The sequence below is a fragment of the Papio anubis genome, chromosome 6 (genome assembly GCF_008728515.1).
Source record: "Papio anubis isolate 15944 chromosome 6, Panubis1.0, whole genome shotgun sequence".
Classification (NCBI taxonomy): domain Eukaryota; kingdom Metazoa; phylum Chordata; class Mammalia; order Primates; family Cercopithecidae; genus Papio; species Papio anubis.
Genome location: NC_044981.1, coordinates 46,470,191 through 46,491,500, shown reverse-complemented (window position 1 = coordinate 46,491,500; position 21,310 = coordinate 46,470,191). Strand labels below are relative to the sequence as shown.

Below are 21,310 nucleotides of genomic sequence, written 5' to 3'. Positions count from 1 at the left end.
GAGGTCCAGGCAACTGCCAGCTCCAGTTCTGAGAAAGTATTATTTTGGGGGTGTGTATGTTATTATTGGTATTTTTAACAATGCATTGACACAGCAATACGCATTTGAAAAGACTTATCCTAAATACCTGCTTATGTAACAAATTACAGGGCTATTGCTTCAAATAGCCCTGATCTTTCAGTCAAAGCAGACACCCACTTACCAAGTTAATTATTCTTCCACAAAGTACTTTCATGTAAGTGAAGAATGTTAGATTGTTTTCCTTACATAATCTCTCTAAAGAAGAGAGTCTTTGCCCTTATTCATATGGTGTGACATAGTCACTTTGAATTCTCTGACTACTTGCAAATTTATAGGAAATTAATCTGTGTTGCAGTAAGGGAGAGTGACAGGCAATATTTTTAAGAACAATGGACCAAATTTTTATATTTTTGTGCCTGTAGCTTTGTTTATAACAGGTGCTGTCAAAAATCAGTTTTTTCTCAAGTGTGTTAAATTGAGAGCAAAGTCTATATGTACCTTTTATTGTATTTGCATTTCCCGCTGTGTATTTTTTTCTTGTCCCTTTAACATTATCATGTCATTTTAATTAAGATAGCTTCTATCCATGAAAGATGAAATACATTGATTTTATCTTAATACTGCACTAGACACAGTGTTCTTCCCGTTCTTGAGCAAACATCAGTGATGCCTGTGACATGTTACAGTGTATTATAAAGAATGTTTAATATCTATAGCAAGAATGAAATATTGCATTGAAACATAGATATTAAAGTTAAAGTTTGCTGCAAATTGTTTTGATGAAATTATATTTCTCTGGCAATCCAGTAGAGTGGTCAAAGAATGGGGCAGCAAAAACAAAATGAAACCATGTGAGTGTAGGATCACATCTGACTTTTGCATACTACCATTTTATATATGAAATGTACAGATAGGTGATAAAATAGAGAAGCTTTGAGAAGCTCCTTCATGCCTGCACCAGATGCTTTTAATTATAGAAGGATCCTTCAATGGAGAACCTTCTGTACTGTGGAATTAGGAGGTTTGGTTCTTACTTTCATCTCGCAATCTTGCCCTCAAAGAATGCCACAAAGCTGCAGGCACTCTTTCCACTATGGAGCGTGTCCCATCCAGAAGCCCCATCTGTTTTGTGCCTGAAACAAAAGCAGACGGCAGTGCTCACACACAAAGCCTGACTCTAAGTCCCAAGGGATCGTAGAATGCCTACAGTGAAGGAGGGTAAATTCCGTGAGCTCAGTTGTCCCAGCAAATTTGCCTTCACAAGGAATTGTTTTCCAGAGTAAAGAAAGCCTATGTCTAGGTGGTCATTTGAAGTATATTAGAAGGAAAATTGAACCGACTCTTTTAGGTTTCTCCTAAAAATACCAGACGCAGTCTGCCTTTCAAACCTGTGTTGACCTAGGAGCAAGTTCTAGATTGTATAGAAAGTGGACCTCCTGGACTGGAACAGACACAGTTGGAATCTTTTGTTCATTTTAGCTAAATACACTTTACTTAGAGAGTCCTGGACACTTTCTATATTTGTAATGTAAGCTGAGGGTTGATAGAATGTTGTACGTGTCAAGAGCCATGATTTGTTTTTATTTATTTTATTTAAGTTCAGTGAATCATTCAACCATAATTTTGTAATTAGGTAATAACTGTTGATGGAGCCCTACAAAATAACAGATGGGATGCTATCTCTCATCAAATATCATCAAACGTAATTCTTATAATAAAGCTTATGAGTTAGACAGTCCCATTTTATAGCTGAAGAAAGAGGCTAAGAGAATCTAAGTAATTTTCCAAGGTCACAGCAGTAGTAAGTGCCCAAGTCAGCATGCAAACTCAAGTTCTCTGAACGTTAAAACCAAACCACTATTGCAAGCCATGTTGCCTGTGATGCCAAGGTGGTTTTGCCATCATTGCTATGGTAACCAGGTTATATGACCCTAGCATGAACTGTGGGTCTTTCCTCTGAAGACCTCTGAAGAGATCTCAGTCTATTTCTTAACACTTCGTAAGAACAGTCTTGGGAGCATTCTCTATGGTAAAGTTTTGACCTTTTTTAAAAAGGGTAGTTATTCATGAAGAAAAAATATTGATTGCTAAATTATGAGAAACTGAACTGCTGAAACTAGGCCCTATTTGGGAACATTCAGAAGAAAATTAAAACCAACCTAAAAGAAGAGTGCAATTTCCATTGGAAGTCTTGTCTCCAAACCCCATGAAATAGGAGGTAGCCGATATCAGAATGGATACAGCTAGGAGGGATATTTATATGTGATCGCAAGAAGCAGCATTCATGTTTATGTAATGGTGGCAGTTAAACTCCGCAGGGCTGGAATGCAAGTTGTCTTGATTAAAATTGGCCTAATTTTGAATACCAGATTCACAAGTGATGACTGCTTTCATTATAAGGAGACTATCTATCTTAATATTTGTCTCTATTGCATAAAAATTTAAGTAAATCAATTGTCAAAGTCTTTTGGGGTTATCAGTCATATTTTCTTTGCTCATCGTAACTTACTAGCACCAGACTTATTAAGGTTATCATATTTTCAAAACAAAAATGGTAGTATATGATCAAATGAAAGATTTTAACTTGTGAACATTATTAATTTAAAAATCTCACAAAAGTATAAAACTAAAAACACATGTAAAGAAGTCATCCATGATTGATCTCATTCAAAAAATGAAATGGCATGAAATTTTACCTTCCTTATTAAAGCTGGTCCAAGCATAGTCAACATAGTTTAATGTGCTGCTGACTTATTTCCTTGCTTACAACATATTTAGCTTGATTGGGTCACTTCTCTCCTACAACAGGCAAGTATTTGTAAGTGGAATGCAAGCTAACTTTAATATTAGCCTTAAGACAACCAGAAAGGCAATGCTTTTTTTTCCTTTCAAGAAATTAAAAACAAAGAATTATTTTCTAAGTATATAATGATTTTTGATTAATTTTTTGTGATAAGTTAAATTATCAGGTGAAACACATACACTTTGCTTTTGAGTTAATTTTTCATTCAGGTACCTTACAAATTTAAAAACAAAATTTAATTTACCTTCCAAAGGCATTGAGGTGCTCCCTTCCTAGGTATCCAAGAGTATGGAATTTAATACAAAGACTAGGCTATGCACTTGACTAAAATAATCACATCAGCCCAGAAAATGTTAACACGCTTGCAAAAGTGAGCTGTTGCACCCTCATCTCCTATTCTGAGAAAAGTAATATTTAACTTCCACATGGAGTGGAAGATAGGAGAGTACTTACTTTCTTGGCTTTATTAAAAGACTTTCAATTGTTTTAATATCTTTGAAGCTGAATATCTTGGTTGTAGTAAGGAACAATTGTATGGACCTCATTAGAATGTATATCACACACTGTATTTTCAAAGCATGTCTGTCCTTTTGGGGATTAAAAATAAAAGGTAATTTAGCAAAGATAAAATGGATTTAAGCAAGTGTTATATTCTTTATCTAGTATTTTACTGACATTATTCAATAATTATCCCTCACTGTGGCTTTGAGGTAGTTATCTTTCAAATAAAGGAAGGAGAGAGATGGGTGAGGAAAGAGGAGGAAAACAGAGAGAAAGGGTTAGAGAGAGAAAGAGAGGGAGGGAGAGGGGAAAGAAGAGGAGAGAGAGAAAGGAGAACAAGAAAGAGGGAGGGAGGATTTTTCACATAGGAAAACAATGAGATATTAAAATCTAAATCATATTCAGTAAAGATACAAGGGTGTCACTTTCGTTTTATCAAAAGATTAAGACACAACTAACTTCACTCCCAAATGTAAAAAAAAGTTACATTATTGATCTCACATTCTTTCTTATGTTCATTCTTGTACATTTCCTTGAGATGTGTGCCCCATATTTGTTTCTTTTGGCTTCAGAAAGGTGACACCTTCATTCCCTATCTTCAGTGAACTTAGAAGTCTAGTTGGAGAGATAAAAAAGATACACAGAGAACAATAGTAAAAGACAATATGCATTAGTTATCAGAAGATGTTTCTTTGAGAATAAAAATTTGATACAACCTTAGACAGCAAAGCAAAATAGAAATTAGAAAAATGGGCTTCATATATGACAATACTGTTTCCAAACTACATAAATCAATGGCGTATTTCCTAGAAGTTGTATTCAACTTCATATTCTAGACTTCTGCAATTACAACTATCTGTATAATCCAAGAAAAAAAAATAAACTAGCTTTAACTTAGCATGATACTTTATGCATAGCAAATACTCAAAAAATAATTATTGTTTGGTTGGTCAAATGATTTGGCCTTTGATTTGAAATTAAAGAAAACAAATGTATGAGATGGAAAGGTACAAAGGAAAAGATTAAAAAGAACCTCCTGTGGGCCAGTGCAGAAGTCAATTTCAATACAAGGAGAGTGATATTGAGCCAACAAGGTCCCCATGATCTTTTCTTTGAAAAGAAAGCACCATTTAGCCAAGTGCAAGGCCAGATCAGCTCAGGAGTTAAGTGTGTGTTAGCACTTTTCCAAACTACCATTAGCAGCCAGGAATTTGTTGGTATTCACTTTTAGCTTCAAGCAAAATACTATCTTTTACTCGTCTCAATGGGCAAAACCACAGTCTTTCATGAAGCAGAAAAACTTGTTTCTACTGTAGTATGGATAGTATACTATCTATACTAAAGAAAATATAGATTTTATACTATTTTTAAAAATAAAATTTTTTTAAAAAGACAGTACAAAATAACCTAACGAAGAAATCAGAAATGACCTATAATCCTATATCAAAAACAACTCAAGTTCAGTTAGACAGATTGCTTAGAACTTGAGCCTGGGCATAAGGAAATCCTGATTCTTGATCCTTCTTCCTCTCCCATTGCCTAAGTAAAATTTGACTGGACATAATATCTAAGTCATGCCTCCCATTCCAATTTACCCTTTGTTCAGTTTTCTCAACACACTTTTTATTATTTTTTTGGTGAGTCAATCAAATTTTATAAAGATAGTATAAAATAACCTAACAAAGAAATCAGAACTGGCCCATAATCCTATACCAGAAACAAGCCAATGTATTTCCTTTGAATATTTATATATACACACTTACTGTTACATAGTGGAGATCATGCTGTAGTGTGTATAGTTTTGGAGCCCCAGCACGTATCTTCACTCTTCAGTAATGCCCTCTGTATTGTAAGTCTCCATGCTGCTTTATTCTCTTGGATTTTATTCGATGCTGTCTCTAAACAAAAATATAACCTCTTCAAAGAAAAAACTTTATCTTCCCTTTATTTGTCTTTATCTTGGTTTTGACATGCAGGATAGCAATGCACTTTCCCAGATATTCAGTACATGTATTATTAGTTAGGTGCAAAAGTAATTGTGGTTTTTGCCAACAAAAGTAGCAAAACACAATTACTTTTGCAGCAACCTAATATTTGTTTTAATTGATTGAATTTATGAGAATCATTAGAATGAGTAGATCACTTTTAGCAACTTTGATAATTTTAGAAAGAAAATTTTTTCCAAGAATCTCTCAGCACTCCAGAAGTGGTGGTTCTTTGGAAAAAGCCCAGGTGTGGGAAAAATTTATTTTCAGAATAGTGTGCATTCCGTAAGATCTAAAAATCCTCTTTTCTTTTTTTTTTTTTTTTTTTGAGACGGAGTCTCGCTCTATCCTTAAGGCTGAGTTCTGTGGCCGGGGATCTCCAGCTCACTGCAAGCTCTGCCTTCCGGGTTCACGCCATTCTCGGCCTCAGCCTCCCGAGTAGCTGGGATTACAGAGCCGCCACCTCGCCCAGCTGCACGTATTTTTAGTAGAGCGGGGTTTCACCGGGTTAGCCGGATGGTCTCGATCTCCTGACATTGTGATCCACCCGTCCGGCCTCTAAGTGCTGGGATTACGGAAGCGAGCCACCGCGCCCGGCCTAAAAGTCCTCTTTTCCAATCCTCCCATAATCAGTTAGGTAATTCTTGCCTTAGACAAAGCTGTAAGGAAGGGAAAAAAAAAAAAAATTATACCATGCCATATCTCTAGTGCTCATATCCATCCTCAAGGCACACCTGGAGTTCATTTCTCACATTGCAGCGAAAGAGAGCTTTGGAATAAGCAAATTTCACAATCTTCACTACCAGTGTCCATCTCTGAGAAATCACTCTTCTCTTACCCCCCTTCATTATATATTCCAGTAATTCTCTAAGTCTCAGGAATACAACATGCTTACTTACACAAAGGTCAGATCTAGACCTTCGTGTATGCTGTTTCTTCTGCTTAGAAGACCCTTTCTTTCCATGTCCGCCAACCAAATCTTCCATCTTTACTCAAATGATTGATACTTACTTCAGGACTCAGCTAAGATAACACCTTCTTTAGAAAGCCCCCTTAGTACCCACTAAGTTAGGTGATTCCTCCTCGGTGCTCTCTTTTCATCTTATGTTAATCACTGACACAGTACTTACATTTTTAAAAAATGCCTGCCCGCTTACTTCTTTCCCTGACCCCACACCATAGGCCCTTTGAAGACAGGCCCTGTAGCTGTCCACCACTCTGTCCTCAAAGCGGTCTGGCACAGAGCATGTGCTCACTGAATCTTTCTTTAATGAATAAGCAATTGCCTCTTTCCTTGCCTCTTTCCACCTGTGCTGTATGTCACATCCTTGGGTACCCCCACATATTCACACACTGGTGCCCTATGAAGGTACCTACAATGCCAAAGGTTCTTATCTTCCCTAACTTTCTTGTTTCCATGAGGATGTTTTGAGCTCTACTCTGAGTTTTGCCTCCGTAGTTTGTCAGTCTGATCTACTTTTCCAGTCAAAGGTGCTCATGTTCCAGATGTCATAGTCCTATAGCCTCTGGTTGTAAACTAGAGCCTCTTTAGAAGAGAATTTCTTAGTCCAGAAGAAAGGCAATAATGGCAGGACTTTTAATCTTTTACTGAAGGGGGACACTATACATAGGGATTTGCTGCTTTCCTCAAATGCTCCTGCGTTAGTGGTGGCCAACTTCTCTTATGTAGGTCAACATCAGAGCTAAGTGTTGTTTGATATCGGAATGCTTGCTTTTAAGAATCGCTGTGATCTCTTTGTGAAAGCCTCATTCATGTAATAATAGTAATATTGCTTTTTATGGAAACTTTTGGGATAGAATCACTAATATAAGTTACATAGAAACAAAGGTTATTTTTACATGGCTCACATTTAATGCAGATGTTAACTACTTCTGCACATTGTTAATAGCTTTGTGCAAAGACTTTACATAAGAGAGAAATTAAAACCTATTTGAACTAGTATTTGATAAGCAAACAGCAGAGAGAATACTAGTAGACATCTGGAGATAAAATGAATTTTACTATCTAAGAAATAAATTAATTCATCCGGGCTACAGAGGTGATTTACATCTAGGCAAATTAGAGCAAATTCCTTATCCTTCTCCATTTGAGAAGAATTCTCTCCAGAGATTACTCAAAGAAAGGGTAAACACATGACTTGGTCTAGCTTTACAAGAAGATAAAATGCTTCTTGTTTCTATGGAAATGAACACTGGTCAGTGTGTGTTTTCCCTTCCTTTTTATTTTTACTTTTTTCTCTTGGTACAGATTTCTGCAGCATACTATGTAGTGTCTTACGGCTTTACCACCAATGAATCATTGACTATAGGGCAGATAAGACCTTTAGAGATAATATAAGCCACACTTTTTATTTTGGAGATGAGGGCGCTGGCATTCAGAAAAGCCGAACAGCATGTCCTCTGTCACCCGGCTGTATAGTAGCAGAACTGGAACTTGAAACCAGGTGTCTTGGTCCTGTGCCCTGTGTTCTTCCCACCATATTACAAACATTTACTGGAAAATGTGGAATAATCTTAGATGCATAAGTGAATCTTAGATGCATAATCTTAGATGAAACAGTATTATTCAAGCATTTTATTTATAACATATATTAATTGAAATAATAGCCAACTGTTTCTGAGCACTATTCTAAATACTTATTATATATCCACATATTCAATTTCTAATGCCTATATAATTCTTATTTTAACCAATAATAAAACTGACACAGAGTGAGCTTATGACCCTTGCACATCTTGTCAGTGTTGAGTTTGGGACTCTAAGCAAGGCAGTGGACTCTTGGATCTGTGTACATAACCATTATATTGTAGTATCTGCCATTTGTATGTATAATATGTATATAAATTATCCAAATACATGGACAGTTGTGTTAAGAATGTGGAGTCAGACACACAAATCAGGTGATTGGCTGTACTACTTAGTAGCAGTATAATATTTCTTTCATTGTATCCTCTCTCTTGGTCTCAGTGTCCTTATTGGTGACTTGAGGCTACTGCAGTATAACACTTCTTCATAGAGTGATTGGAAGAGTTGCCTAAGATAATGCGAATAGAATTCTCATGTCTTAGAACTGATTCTGCCACATGTGTTAAAAATTTCCAACCAAGTCCCAGTTAATTGATATGCTAGAGTTCTCTTTTAAATTTATTTTATATTCTGGATGGTTAGAATTTTTATTTTATTTCAGCAACACAGAAATCTTGTTTTTTTTAATCTTCTTCTTTGAAAAACATGTGAACTACACCATGGCCTTTTCTTAGCTTACTAATGTGACAAAATAAATGGAATTTACTACTTATTTAGAGCATTTTAATGCTTTAAAGCCTTCAATTTGAGAATGACTTTTGATTCTTCTTTTAAAAATTAAATATCTTGTACAAACTAGGTATTTCTCAATTTTTCTCATTTCTACTAAATATGAAGTTCTGGTGTGGAAAATAAAGATAACCAACATTTTCATTTAATCCTAGTTTGTGTATATACTTGACCCTGGTAATAAAACAAAGATACATAAGTTAGAAAATAAATATGAGGAAAAATCTGATTAAAAAAGAAACAATATCATTCCTTTGGAAATGTCACCATCTACTAAACACAGGAAGACTTTCTTTTCAGTGATAAGAGACAACTAACCATCTAAAACTTTCCAATAACTTTGCAGTGTCTGCCTCATGGAAAAATCAATGAAATCTGAATTACAATTGTCTTGGACAAGAGCTGTGCTGTCAAATTATCTTGCAGTCACAGAAAGTGTCTGAATGCCAACCTAGTATATAGAAGGAACAAATATTGTACTTTCTCCCCTGTAATTTCAAACCATCATCAAGTAATTTTTTTCTCTGCACTATTGTCTGTGACATTAATGTCTCCATCCTCTCTTATCACTTTAATAATTTTTTAATCTTCTCTCTGAGAGTTTAGTTTTCTACTCTAGAGCTATTGAAAGCTCTGCATTGAGTGGGAGTAATTTTTAAAGCTACAGAATAGTAACCTGAAACTAAAAAAGAGCTTTCGAACCCAAGATTTTTTTTTCTCTTCAGCATTAGTGCTGCTGGAGACACAATGTGATGAGATGCTTTGTGACCATGAGATAGCATCATGACCTGTAATTCCAATGATTCACCTTGGAACAATTTACCTACTAGAAACTGCCTCAGCTGACGTTTTCTTGTGCTGCATCAAGAACCTGAAATACTGCAGGGACGTCCTAACTGAGCTCTTTGCTTTAGTCACATTTACTTCCTACATCATTTTCCACAGTCCGATGAGAGTGAGAACTTTTTAAAGTAAATCATGTCATTTGCTTCCTTAAGACCCATCAATGGATTTGTTTTGAAGGATAATTAAGTCCAACTCCTTAATAAGGCTTTCATGGCCTTTACTGGAGAGGCCCTGCTGCCCTCTGTAGCCTCAAATCCTATTACTCCCTTCAGGCCCCTGAGCATCTTATGCTGGCTTTTGCCTGTGGGCCATGATACATGCAAATTCTATTTGCTTGCACTCCTTAAGTCCCCCTGTCTGTTGACCAGCTTACTGCACATGCTTGGTGTACAGTGAAAATGAAAAAGAAACATATTTGGGGGAAATGCTGTACTAGAATAAGCAGATTGAAAAAGGGATGTTGTTGTTTCTTTTCTGTATCAGCCTCAAATTTCTATATACGCCTCTTTTCATTTGAGTTCCTACTATTCTCAGGCACTTTGATCTGTCTCTTACTTGTCCTGGTCTTAATAAAGTAGCCTCTAAAAAGTAACCTATAATTAGTTATATACATCTTAAAGTGAATTTACTCAGCTAATAAATATTATGGAATGTTTATTATATATTAGGCTTTTTCTAGGCACAAGGAAATTATCAGTGAACAAAACAGGAAAGGTGTCAGCTTTCAACAAGCACACGTTCTAGCAGAGGACACAGAAAGGAGCAATTAAATGACAAAATAAGATCATTTCAAATAGTGGGAAGAAGATAAAAAGGTCTATGCAATAGAATGATTGCAGGGAAAGGCTGGTTTAGGTCTTGTGGGTCAAATAGTTTCTTTGAAGCTAAGTCCTCTGTGACCAGGAAGTAGTCCTGGCAGAAGAAAGCGTTTCAGGCAGAGGGGACAGCTGATGCAATGGTCATAAGGTGGAAATTAACTTGGCAAGGATTAGGAGGAAAGGTAAAAAAATATATAATTGGAGCCGAGTTCATGAGAAGGGTGATAGGAGATAGGTCTGAGGACTCCTCTAGAAATGGGCTAAGCAGGGCCTTTCAAGCAAGGCAAGAGGCATTTGTTGTATTCCTAGTGCAAGCGGAAGCCAGGGGAGGGTTTTAGGTGTAGGGATGATGCTGTCTCATTTCGAATTGTACAAGTAGAGTCTGGCTTCCGTGTGGAGGGTAGATTGAAGAACAGCAGTGGACACAGGGATATGAGCTAGGAACCAAAGTTGTGTACTCTTAATGATGTCAGTTCAGTGAAGCACTCACATAGGAGAGCGTTGAAAATAGCTTGTTAGCATCTTGTCATATTCTTACTTGTCTTTATTGGGACATAAAGGTGATTTCTACACTTAAAGGAATTTCAGAATTTTTGTAGGAGGTTTTTGGGGAAAAGAAGAAGTTGAATCAGTATACGAGTAGGTGTCATTGCTAGGCAGTTGCTTTAGTGGAGAGGACGACATTGGAAAAGGGGGTCTACAAGTGAAATAAGTTTTAATCATAAAGAACATTTCATGGGGACCAGGAGCCAAACTGGCTTCCCTGAAATCGCTCCCCTAAGATTCTAGAAAGGACTGGACTTGGACTCAGAAGATCTGAGTTTCAACCTTGGAATCATCACTTTAGTAGGTTTACCTTCTCTGAGCTTCTAGGTTTGCTCATCTATTAAACAAAACGGCTTCATCATGTAAAAAGTAAGATCTTTATCAATTATATAAATAATCCATTAATGACTCTATTAGTTATAATGATATCCTTTCTGACATCCAGGCATCTTCAGTGAAACTTTATACGTTGTATTTCATAGAAAAATAGAGCTGAAAATTACTTAATTATTATGTAAACATATGTTTATATACTCATAGTTGCTCATTTTATAGATAAGAAAACCAAATAAACTAGCCATGAGCTAATGAATTAGCCATGAACTAAGGAAGTTTTCCCATTAATGTGAGCTGCACACTGCAACTCAGTTCACATGATTCCTGTTTAAGTGTTCTTTCCTTATTACTTGTAGTCATCTTATAACTTCAAGGAAGTTCTGTCCGCAGGATAATTACAATATTTCTTACATTCAGTCTTTGTCTTTCCTACATAGAAGCATCTATGAGTTGGTTAGTTTGGGAAGCGAATAAACTTTTCTATAATCCCTTACAAAATAGTATAGTTTTCCCATACAAATAATGTACAAAAGTGTATTTCTCAGAACTAAATTAGTTGGATTTTTGGGCCAACTGCAGGTACAAAATGTGGACTTTTTAATGGAGCTTTCAATTCCAGAACAGCCAAAAACCTTATTTATTTTGTTCTGATGCATGGAGAAAAATATGAGTAAGAAATTCATTCTATCTGTTATATTAATTTTAAAATAATAGAAAAAGAGGGATAGAAGTGTACCTTTCATAAACTGTTTTTTGTAAAAATGGGAATTAGACAACTTCAAAAGAGGGGTTAGCAGCTAGCCAAACTCAATGAAGATCTGTTGTTTAAAAACCGATGATACTAGCTTTCTTTAAAATTTTGTCTTTTGTCCAGATACATTATCAGCACCTCTTTTATTCACTGCATTCTCCAAATGAGCCCCCAGAGATGAATAAATCATTTTGTTGCTGCTAAAGATCTCTAAGAAATCTTTTTGATGATAGAAATAAGTAAAGACAGATAGCTGCACATTCTTAAGTAAATAGATAATGCTTTTTAAAAACTGCCTCTTTCAAATAATCAGAAGTACAAGTCCACATCAAAGTGGGATTTCAAAGGTGTAGAAACAAGGGTGGAACTAAAAATTATACCAAGCTTAAAACAAAAATAAATGAGCCTAACTGGGGAGCAATTAGAGTCAACTTAAAGAGTAGAAATTTTCCACAATTTCTCAGTTCTGGGATAAGATCCCCGCCTTATTTCTCAAAGCATGCCTACCTTTCTACTTGCAGCTCATGGTAATAGCCCATGACATTTAATCAAGAGAGAGCCTTGGGAACCACAGCCAAAATTTCCATTTGATTCCAAAAGGAAAAAGATGGGAAAATTATAAAGATTACATGGAAATGGGAGACATTCTGAGAAAAAAAATCAAATTCTTATTGGATTGTTCCTTTAGAGTTGGTCACATTGAAATAAATAGAATGATTGCATTCATTTATTATGTAGGGAGAAAGTGGAGTGATTATAAAATTCGTTTCTTGTTCAGAAATTGAGGGAGTAATTAAGAGCCTACCAACAACAACAGCTAAAAAGCTCAGGACCAGACTGATGATACACAGCCGAATTCTACCAGAGTTACAAAGAGGAGCTGGTACCATTCCTTCTGAAACTATTCCAAACAATAGAAAAAGAGGGACTCCTCTCTAATTCATTTTATGAGGCCAGAATCATCCTGATACCAAAACCTGGCAGAGACACAGCAAAAAAGGGGAAATTTCAGGCCAATATCCTTGATGAACATCAATGTTAAAATCCTCAATAAAATACTGCCAAACCAAATCCAGCAGCACATCAAAAAGCTTATGTACCATGATCAAGTCAGCTTCATCCCTGGGATGCAAGGCTAATTCAACATATGTAAATCAATAAATGCAATCCATCACATAAACAGAACCAATGACAAAAACCACATGATTATCTCTATAGATGCAGAAAAGGTCTTCAGTAAAATTAAACACTCCTTCATGCTAAAAACTCTCAAAAACTAGGTACTGATGGAACGTATCTCAAAAGAATAAGAGCTATTTATGACAAATCCACAGCCAACATCATACTGAATGGGCAAAAACTAGAAGCATTCCCTTTGAAAACTGGCACAAGATAAGGATGCCCTCTTTCACCACTCCTATTCAACATAGTATTAGAAGTTCTGGCCGGGGCAATCAGGCAAGAGAAAGAAATAAAGCGTAGTATTCAAATAGGAAGAGAGGAAATCAAATTGTCTCTGTTTGCAGATGACATGATTGCATATTTAGAAAATCCCACTGTCTCAGTCCCAAATCTCCTTAAACTGATAAGCAACTTCAGCAAAGTCTCAGGATACAAAAATCAATGTGCAAAAATCACAAGCGTTCCTATACATCAATAATAGAGAGCCAAATCAGGAGTGAACTCCCATTCACAATGGCTACAAAAAAAGAATAAAATACCTAGGAATCCAACTTACAAGGGATGTACAGGACCCCATCAAAAAGTGGGCAAAAAGTTCTCTTCAAGGAGAACTACAAATCACTGCTCAAGGAAATAAGAGAGGACACAAACAAATGGAAAAACATTCCATGCTCATGGATAGGAAGAATCAATATTGTGAAAATGGCCAAACTGCCCAAAGTAATTTATAGATTCAATGCTATTCTCATCAAGCTACCACTGACTTTCCTCACAGAATTGGAAAAAAACTGCTTTAAATTTCATATGGAGCCAAAAAAGAGCCCGTATAGCCAAGACAAACCTAAGCAAAAAGAACAAAGCTGGAGACATCACGCTACCTGACTTCAAACTATACTACAGGCTACAGTAACCAAAACACCATAGTACTGACACCAAAACAGATATATAGACCAATAGAACAGAACAGAGGCCTCAGAAATAATGACACACATCTACAACCATCTGATCTCTGACAAACCTGACAAAAACAAGCAATGGAGAAAGAATTCCCTATTTAATAAATGGTGTTGGGAAAACTGGCTAGCCATATGCAGAAAACTGAAACTGGACCCCTTCCTTACACCTTATACAAAAATTAACTCAAGATGGATTAGACTTAAATGTAAGGCATAAAAACATCAAAAACCCTAGAAGAAAACCTAGGCAATACCATTCAGGACGTAGGCATGGGCAAAGACCTCATGATTCAAACACCAAAAGCAATGGCAACAAAAGCCAAAATTGACAAATGGGATCTAATTAAACTAAAGGGCTTCTGCACAGCAAAAGAAACTATCATCATAGTGAACAGGCAACCTACAGAATGGGAGAAAAATTTTGCAATCTATCTACCTGACAAAGGACTAATATCCAGAATCTATAAGGAACTTAATCAAATTTACAAGAAAAAAAACCATCAAAAAGTGGGCAAAGGATATGAGCAGGCACTTCTCAAAAGGAGACATTTAATGAGGCCAACAAACATATGAAAAAAACCTCATCATCACTGGTCATTAGAGAAATGCAAATCAAAACCACAATGAGATACCATCTCACGCCAGTTAGAATGGCGATCATTAAAAAGTCAGGAAACAACAGGTGCTGGAGAGGATGTGGAGAAATAAGAATGCTTTTACACTGTTGGTGGGAGTGTAAATTAGTTCAACCATTGTGGAAGACAGTGTGGCAATTCTGCAAGGATCTAGAACCAGAAATACCACTCGACCCAGCAATCCCATTACTGGGTATATACCCAAAGGATTATAAATCATTTTGCTGTAAAGACACATGCACACGTATGTTTATTGCAGGACTGTTCACAATAGCAAAGACCTGGAACCAACCCAAATGCCTATCCATAATGGACTGGATAAAGAAAATGTGGCACATATACACCCTGGAATACGATGCAGCCATAAAAATGGATAAGTTCATGTCCTTTGGATGAAGCTGGAAACCATTGTTCTCAGCAAACTAACACAGGAATGGAAAACCAAACACTCAACCATAAGTGGGAGTTGAACAACAAGAACACATGGACACAGGGAGGGGAACATCACAAACCAGGGCCTGTCGGTGGGTGGTGGGCTAGGAGATGGATAGCATTAGGAGACATACCTAATGTAGATGATGGGTTTACGGGTGCAGCAAACTACATGGCACGTGTATACCTATGTAACAAACCTGCACGTTCTGCACATGTACCCCAGAACTTAAAGAATAATTAAAGGGGGAAAAAAAAAAAGAAATTCCTCACTTGGAATTCCTGGTGATCCTACTAACAACATTTTTACTTTCTGTAAATATTGCAAACTTTTTGTGTTTACAACACACTCTCAAGTATTAGGGTTGCTTTGTCGCATGTTAAAAATGCAAATACAAACAAGTGCCTTAGATATAAGTGCCTGAGCTAAACAAGTCCACAAGAATTAAGACATGTGTCTGCTAGAGTACATAATACCTCTGAGTTCTGTGAAAAACCAGAGTTATCACACTATTGAGTTTGTTGTCTTCTGCCCTACCCACTCTAGGAAGAACTGTTTCTTCTCCTGATTTTACCCCTTTATATCCTTGTTAGATAAACGCCTTGGCAAGTGCAGTTGACACACAGTCTACTTGTAACATAAACGTACCTTAGTGCCTGCCTGTCACCTGGTACTTGAGCATACTTTCAATGCTATACTTCATCATGCAGCCTGCTACCAGCTTCAGTATTCTGAGAACCATTGCCACTGAAATAAATGATAGTTGTGGCAATAATAAACTTTCCAAATTAATGATAATTTGTTGACAGCTCTTCAAGATTTCATTCTTCATGTTGGGGAACACTGGATTATAATTACTGTTCTCAACCTGTTTTAGTAACTCTTTGGCCACATGCATGTGCCTTAAAGAGGAGTGATTGCTTCTCTTAGCAATTTCCTACTCTCATGATCTTGCCTTCTCTACCTCATCTCAAACTCTGGAAATGAATTGATTTTTGGCAACTCGATCTGAAATTCTTATCAGTCTCATTTAGGGGATTTGTCTACTGTCATCAATAAGAAAAGGTCAACCTATGTCTGAGGCAGGTGTTGGAGGGAGCATTGTAATGTGTGAATAGGTGTTCACATCATATTTAGGAAATATTTCAATGCCATTAAATTAGTTGTAAGAAACAATATTTTTGTACTGCTCTTCAGTATGCAATTATATTCCCAGAATATAGAGAACATATAAGAATATTCATGTTTGTGTGTATTTGTATGAGTGTTGGCATAGGTATATGAATGAACCCTGGAAAGATTAGTGTGTTTATAGAACAGATAATTATCTTAACTTTTGAAATATTATTAGTTCATGGCAAGCTTTACTTTTGGCTGAAACTGAATCATAAAGCTTGATCCTGTATTAAGGAGTTGTAATGGATTGTTACCAAAGGAAATGTTGGGAATTGGGATACGAGTGAGATCAAAATATTTATCTACATTTTTCTATGCATGTGGTGATTCTTCTGTAACTTTGTAATACTTTTGTGTATTTTCTGTCCTTGATCATCATGCATGGTATCCCATGTAGCTCCAAATGTTGAATATAAAATTCTAACTTGCCTCTCCACCCACATCAGTTTCACAATTACTAGCACCTATCTCTGCCTTCCTTGTACTCCTTTCACTTAGAGTAAGAATCTATTCCCTGGAATGTAAATCCGTTTGGTAATTGAAGTCTCTTCTTTTTCTGTTTTCAAGGATGGGAGGAACAGTTTTATTGGACACCAACTGGGCGGGGTAGTGGAAGTGCCAAACAGCAAAGACCAGCGGGTCAAGTCAGCCAGAGCCATTCAAATCACCTACTACCTCCAGACCTATGGCTCTGCCACCCAAGACCTCATAGGGGAGAAGTGGGAGAATGAGTTCTGTAAGCTTATGAGGAAGCTCCAGGAGGAGCATCAAGACCTCCAACTCTACTCTTTAGCATCCTTTAGCCTCTGGAGAGACTTTCATAAGACCAGCATCCTGGCCAGAAGTAAGGTCCTGGTAAGCCTCGTGCTGATCCTGACCACAGCCACCCTCTCTAGCTCCATGAAGGACTGCTTGCGCAGTAAGCCCTTCCTGGGCCTCCTGGGGGTGCTCACAGTATGCATCTCCATCATCACGGCAGCAGGGATCTTCTTCATCACCGATGGAAAGTACAACTCCACCCTGCTGGGAATCCCGTTCTTCGCCATGGGTAACTATCCATCCTTGTGGTAATCGGATTCTTACCGGTTTGGGGCAAGGTAGTATATTTCTTGAATTCTCAGGTGGAAATCTGTTTTAATTTTGCATTGGTGTGTCTATGTCGTTATGTAAAATTTTACTTGGGGTTGTGTCTGTTTCACCTTATTGGGCCTTTTGTGAAATTATGGGATGACCGAACCATCTTCTCATTTAATTTAATGCTGTCAAATGTTTTTAAGTTATACAACATTGGAATTCTCTACTCAGATCCCTCAAAAATAACAGGTCAGGGATTATAAGAGACAGAGTTAAGGAGATCCAAAACCTACTTTGAGCAAAATTTTGTGGTCCATATTCATGGCCATTCTCAAGTTAATGGGAGTGAAAAGTGAATATCATGAGATGAAAATTTTGAGAACCAATGATGTGTCCTAATCTCAAAGAACTTAAATAAGCTTTGTTTATTAATTTGTTTCAAAGTTTCTGCACAGCGTATACTCCATTCCCCTCCCTCTATATAAACTAAAACCTTCCTGCTGCCACTTAGATATATCCTCTAACTTTTTTCATCTTTGGTGAAAAGAATTAATGAATAGCCTTAGTCCAGATTATCTCATCTTGTAAGTTTTCCACCAGCTGTACATAAATGGTCTAGAAAATAGTGTAGGTGGTGTGTGTGTGTATGTGTGTGTGTGTGTGCCTATTCCTTCAAAGAGAAGATCAAATCGGAATAAAGGCAAGTACGTGCTTAGCAACGAGATTGATGTGTCTTTTCAGAAAAGAGATGATGATGGTGATAGCTATTGGTACAGCAAGAGGGTTCTACACATCAGGTGTGATGTAATTCCCTATGTGTTGCGATTTAGAGAATAAGCTACAAAGAGTTTATTGGTGGTGAACTGACATGAGCAAGACAGTCTTCATATTAGACACCTTAGGGCTTGCTAGGGCTTTTGCTAAAATTGCTGGTGAACTAATTAGGTGATGGAAAGATTTATCAGGAAAATAGAAAATTACGTATTCCATACCAATAAAGAGAAGAGCTACCTCTCCTGATGCTGGATTGTAACATAGGTTCTGTGAAGCCTGAGAAGTGTTTTCATTCCTTAAACAAAATAATTGTTTCTCGCTCTCCAGGTTAAAATCAGTTCTGAATTATAGCTTTATTAGCAATTTTAAAAGATGCAAGCATGTGGCCAGAAAGTCTTCTAGGTGACGTAGGTGCTTTCTTTTTTGACCTTAGCAAACGATTTTGAGAATGAAAATACGAAGTGTGTTTATATGATAGATGCTGGGGTCTAACTGATTTATCCATAAACTCAATATCATTGTGGCCATGTTAAAATGTTAAGTTGTTAGTTCATCTTTTTTTTTTTTTTTTTTTTTTTTTTTGAGATGGAGTCTTGCTCTGTCTCCCAGACTGGAGTGCAGTGGCACGATCTCAGCTCACTGCAACCTCTGACTCCCGGGTTCAAGCGATTCTCTTGCCTCAGCCTCCTGAGTAGCTGGGATTACAGGTGTCGGCCACCACTTCTGGCTAATTTTTTGTATTTTTAGTAGAAATGAGGTGTCACCATGTTGACCAGGCTGATCTCAAACTCCTGATCTCAGGTAATCCACACACCCCAGCCTCCCAAAGTGCTGGGATTACAGGCGTAAGCCACCGCGCCCAGCCAGTTTATCTTCTTAAACCTCAGTTACTTCTCATATAAAATGGGGAGTATAATGATATCATTTTCAAAAACTGGGTTTGAAAAATGTTACAGTATTTAATTAAAGTTCATAGCCTGTAGTAAATGCTAAGTAAATATCAGCAAGTTTTACTCTTTAACCTGATGTTTTAAGTGCAGTGGATTCACTGATGACTACATAACAGTCCTTGGCTTCAGGAAATTGAGGCTTCCTGGATTTTGCGTATCATCTCTAAATACATATTAATGTTGTTAAGAAATGGTATCTTTCTTTTTCCCAAAGAACATATTCTATAAAAAATTCTTGTCACCAATGACAAAGATGAGTCTAGATTTGAACCATTTACACTTGCTACATTTTTTTGAATTAAGTCTCATCGCTTGAAATAATAAGATTTATAAGAACCATACAGCATGATTTACAAATGAAACATATTTCATTGGAGGTTAACAAATTGGACACCTTACTGCTTTTGAGGGTTCCTTTCTAAAACTGCTTTCTAAAACTAATTAGGTCATGAAATGATTTACCAGAAAAATATACAATTACATATTCCATACAAATAAAGAGAAAAACTACCTCTACTGATGCTGGATTGTAACCTAGACTCTACAAAGCCTGACAGGTATTTCCATTCCTTAAACAAATAACTGGAATGCTAAAAGCCACCGTGAGGGAAAAGTCTAGACCCTTCAACACACACTTTGCGCCTCTCCCAGTGACCTTTATATTCATCCATGAACCCTGGACAGTGTAGGTGCAGACTTTAGGAAGACTGCTTAACAGTCCCTCTGAAGTGTTTCTGCAATGCAAGTCCTTAAAATCTTCTGAAGCGAACATTTCTCCTACTTCTGAAAACACACCAACAAAAGACCTAAGAACATATACTTCAAGATTTTTGCTCCATGAAGGGGGCATTTGTTTTGTTGTGTTTTGTTTTATTTTTAAAATGATTGTAGTAGAAAAGAGGCCAAGATTGAGAACTGGTGAAATAAAAGGAACACTCCGCTGGGTTTTCATCCCAGCTTTTCTACTAACTCTGTGAGTTATATTGGGCAGTTCTGTGAAGTCCCTTTGCCCTAAGTCCTTCATATCTAAAATAAAGGATTTGGAATCTTCAGCCTTACAATATGAAGATTTCAAAATATAATTTGTTTCATCTTTGAAGCTGGTATTTAATCCTTTATAAAAAACCTTTAAAGTATGTGTTATCCTCAAATCTCTAATCTATAGTCTCCTTTGTTGCCTTCTAATGTTAGAGATAGAGAGAAAGACAGAGGCTTTAGAATAGAAAAATCACAGCTTTGCATACAGAGCCTCAGATGCACAAAGCTGTGAGACATAAAAACACATTGCTATGAAGGTGGTGAGGTAGAATGTGATGTTGAGCATAAATATGTTATGTTTGCCACATATATATCTGCTGGTGGTACACACAATGATGGTTGAAACCAGTTTTTGATGAATTATAGTTTACATGGTGTCAAAACTGCATAATCCGTAAGTTAGTTGGGTATAAGGGAAAGAAGCCCAACTCTTCTGGTAAACCTCTATTTCTATTCCTATCTCCCTATAATGACTTCTTTGAGGTAGTGAATATTTATTTACTCCATTCTGTGTCAATACTCAAACTATTCATGCTTGTCAGTATCGTCCCTGAAGCTGGGTGTGTTGCCAATACTGTTTGTTCCTCACACTGAACTGGCTCAGCTATCTTCTCTTTGACTGCCTATCTCCCATCTGCACTGCATCTCCTTGTTCTTTTTGGCTGGTCATTCATTCACTTAATATTCTCAATGTCATTTCAGAGGCATATATACTGTACCTAAATATCCCACATTTTTTAAGCCAGTGACAATTTTTATACTTTGTCCTGGTGTTCTCATAATAAAATTACTTGTGTCAAATTGTATGTCTCAGATTTGGGTTTAGAAAAAAAGATTATTAGAGGTGCATGCAGTCTCTCTGGCGAAGCATTCAGAAAAGAATTCCAGAATTCTAATAATTTTTTTTTTCTTTTGAGATGGAGTCTCTCTCTATCACCCAGGCTGGGCTGCAGTGGCATGATCTTGGCTCACTGCAACCTCCACCTCCCAGGTTCAAGTGATTCTCCTGCCTCAGCCTCCCAAGTAGCTGGGACTATAGGTGTGTGCCACTACACCCAGCTAATTTTTTGTATTTTTAGTAGAGATGGTGTTTCACCATGTTAGCCAGGTTGGTCTCAAACTCCTGACCTCAGGTGATCCATCTGCCT

The 21,310-nt window shown here is 36.9% G+C and overlaps 1 protein-coding gene across 3 annotated transcripts in view; it reads left to right on the top strand.

The window, feature by feature from the left end:
* LOC101014738 (patched domain-containing protein 4) overlaps positions 1–21,310 on the top strand; it is a 215,974-nt gene that overhangs the window by 43,637 nt on the left and 151,027 nt on the right. For all 3 annotated transcript variants that reach the window (XM_009205333.4, XM_003897704.5, XM_003897705.5), the window contains one exon: positions 16,894–17,374. In XM_009205333.4, the coding sequence (XP_009203597.1) occupies positions 16,894–17,374 (481 nt within the window). The remainder of the gene's footprint in view (positions 1–16,893; positions 17,375–21,310) is intronic.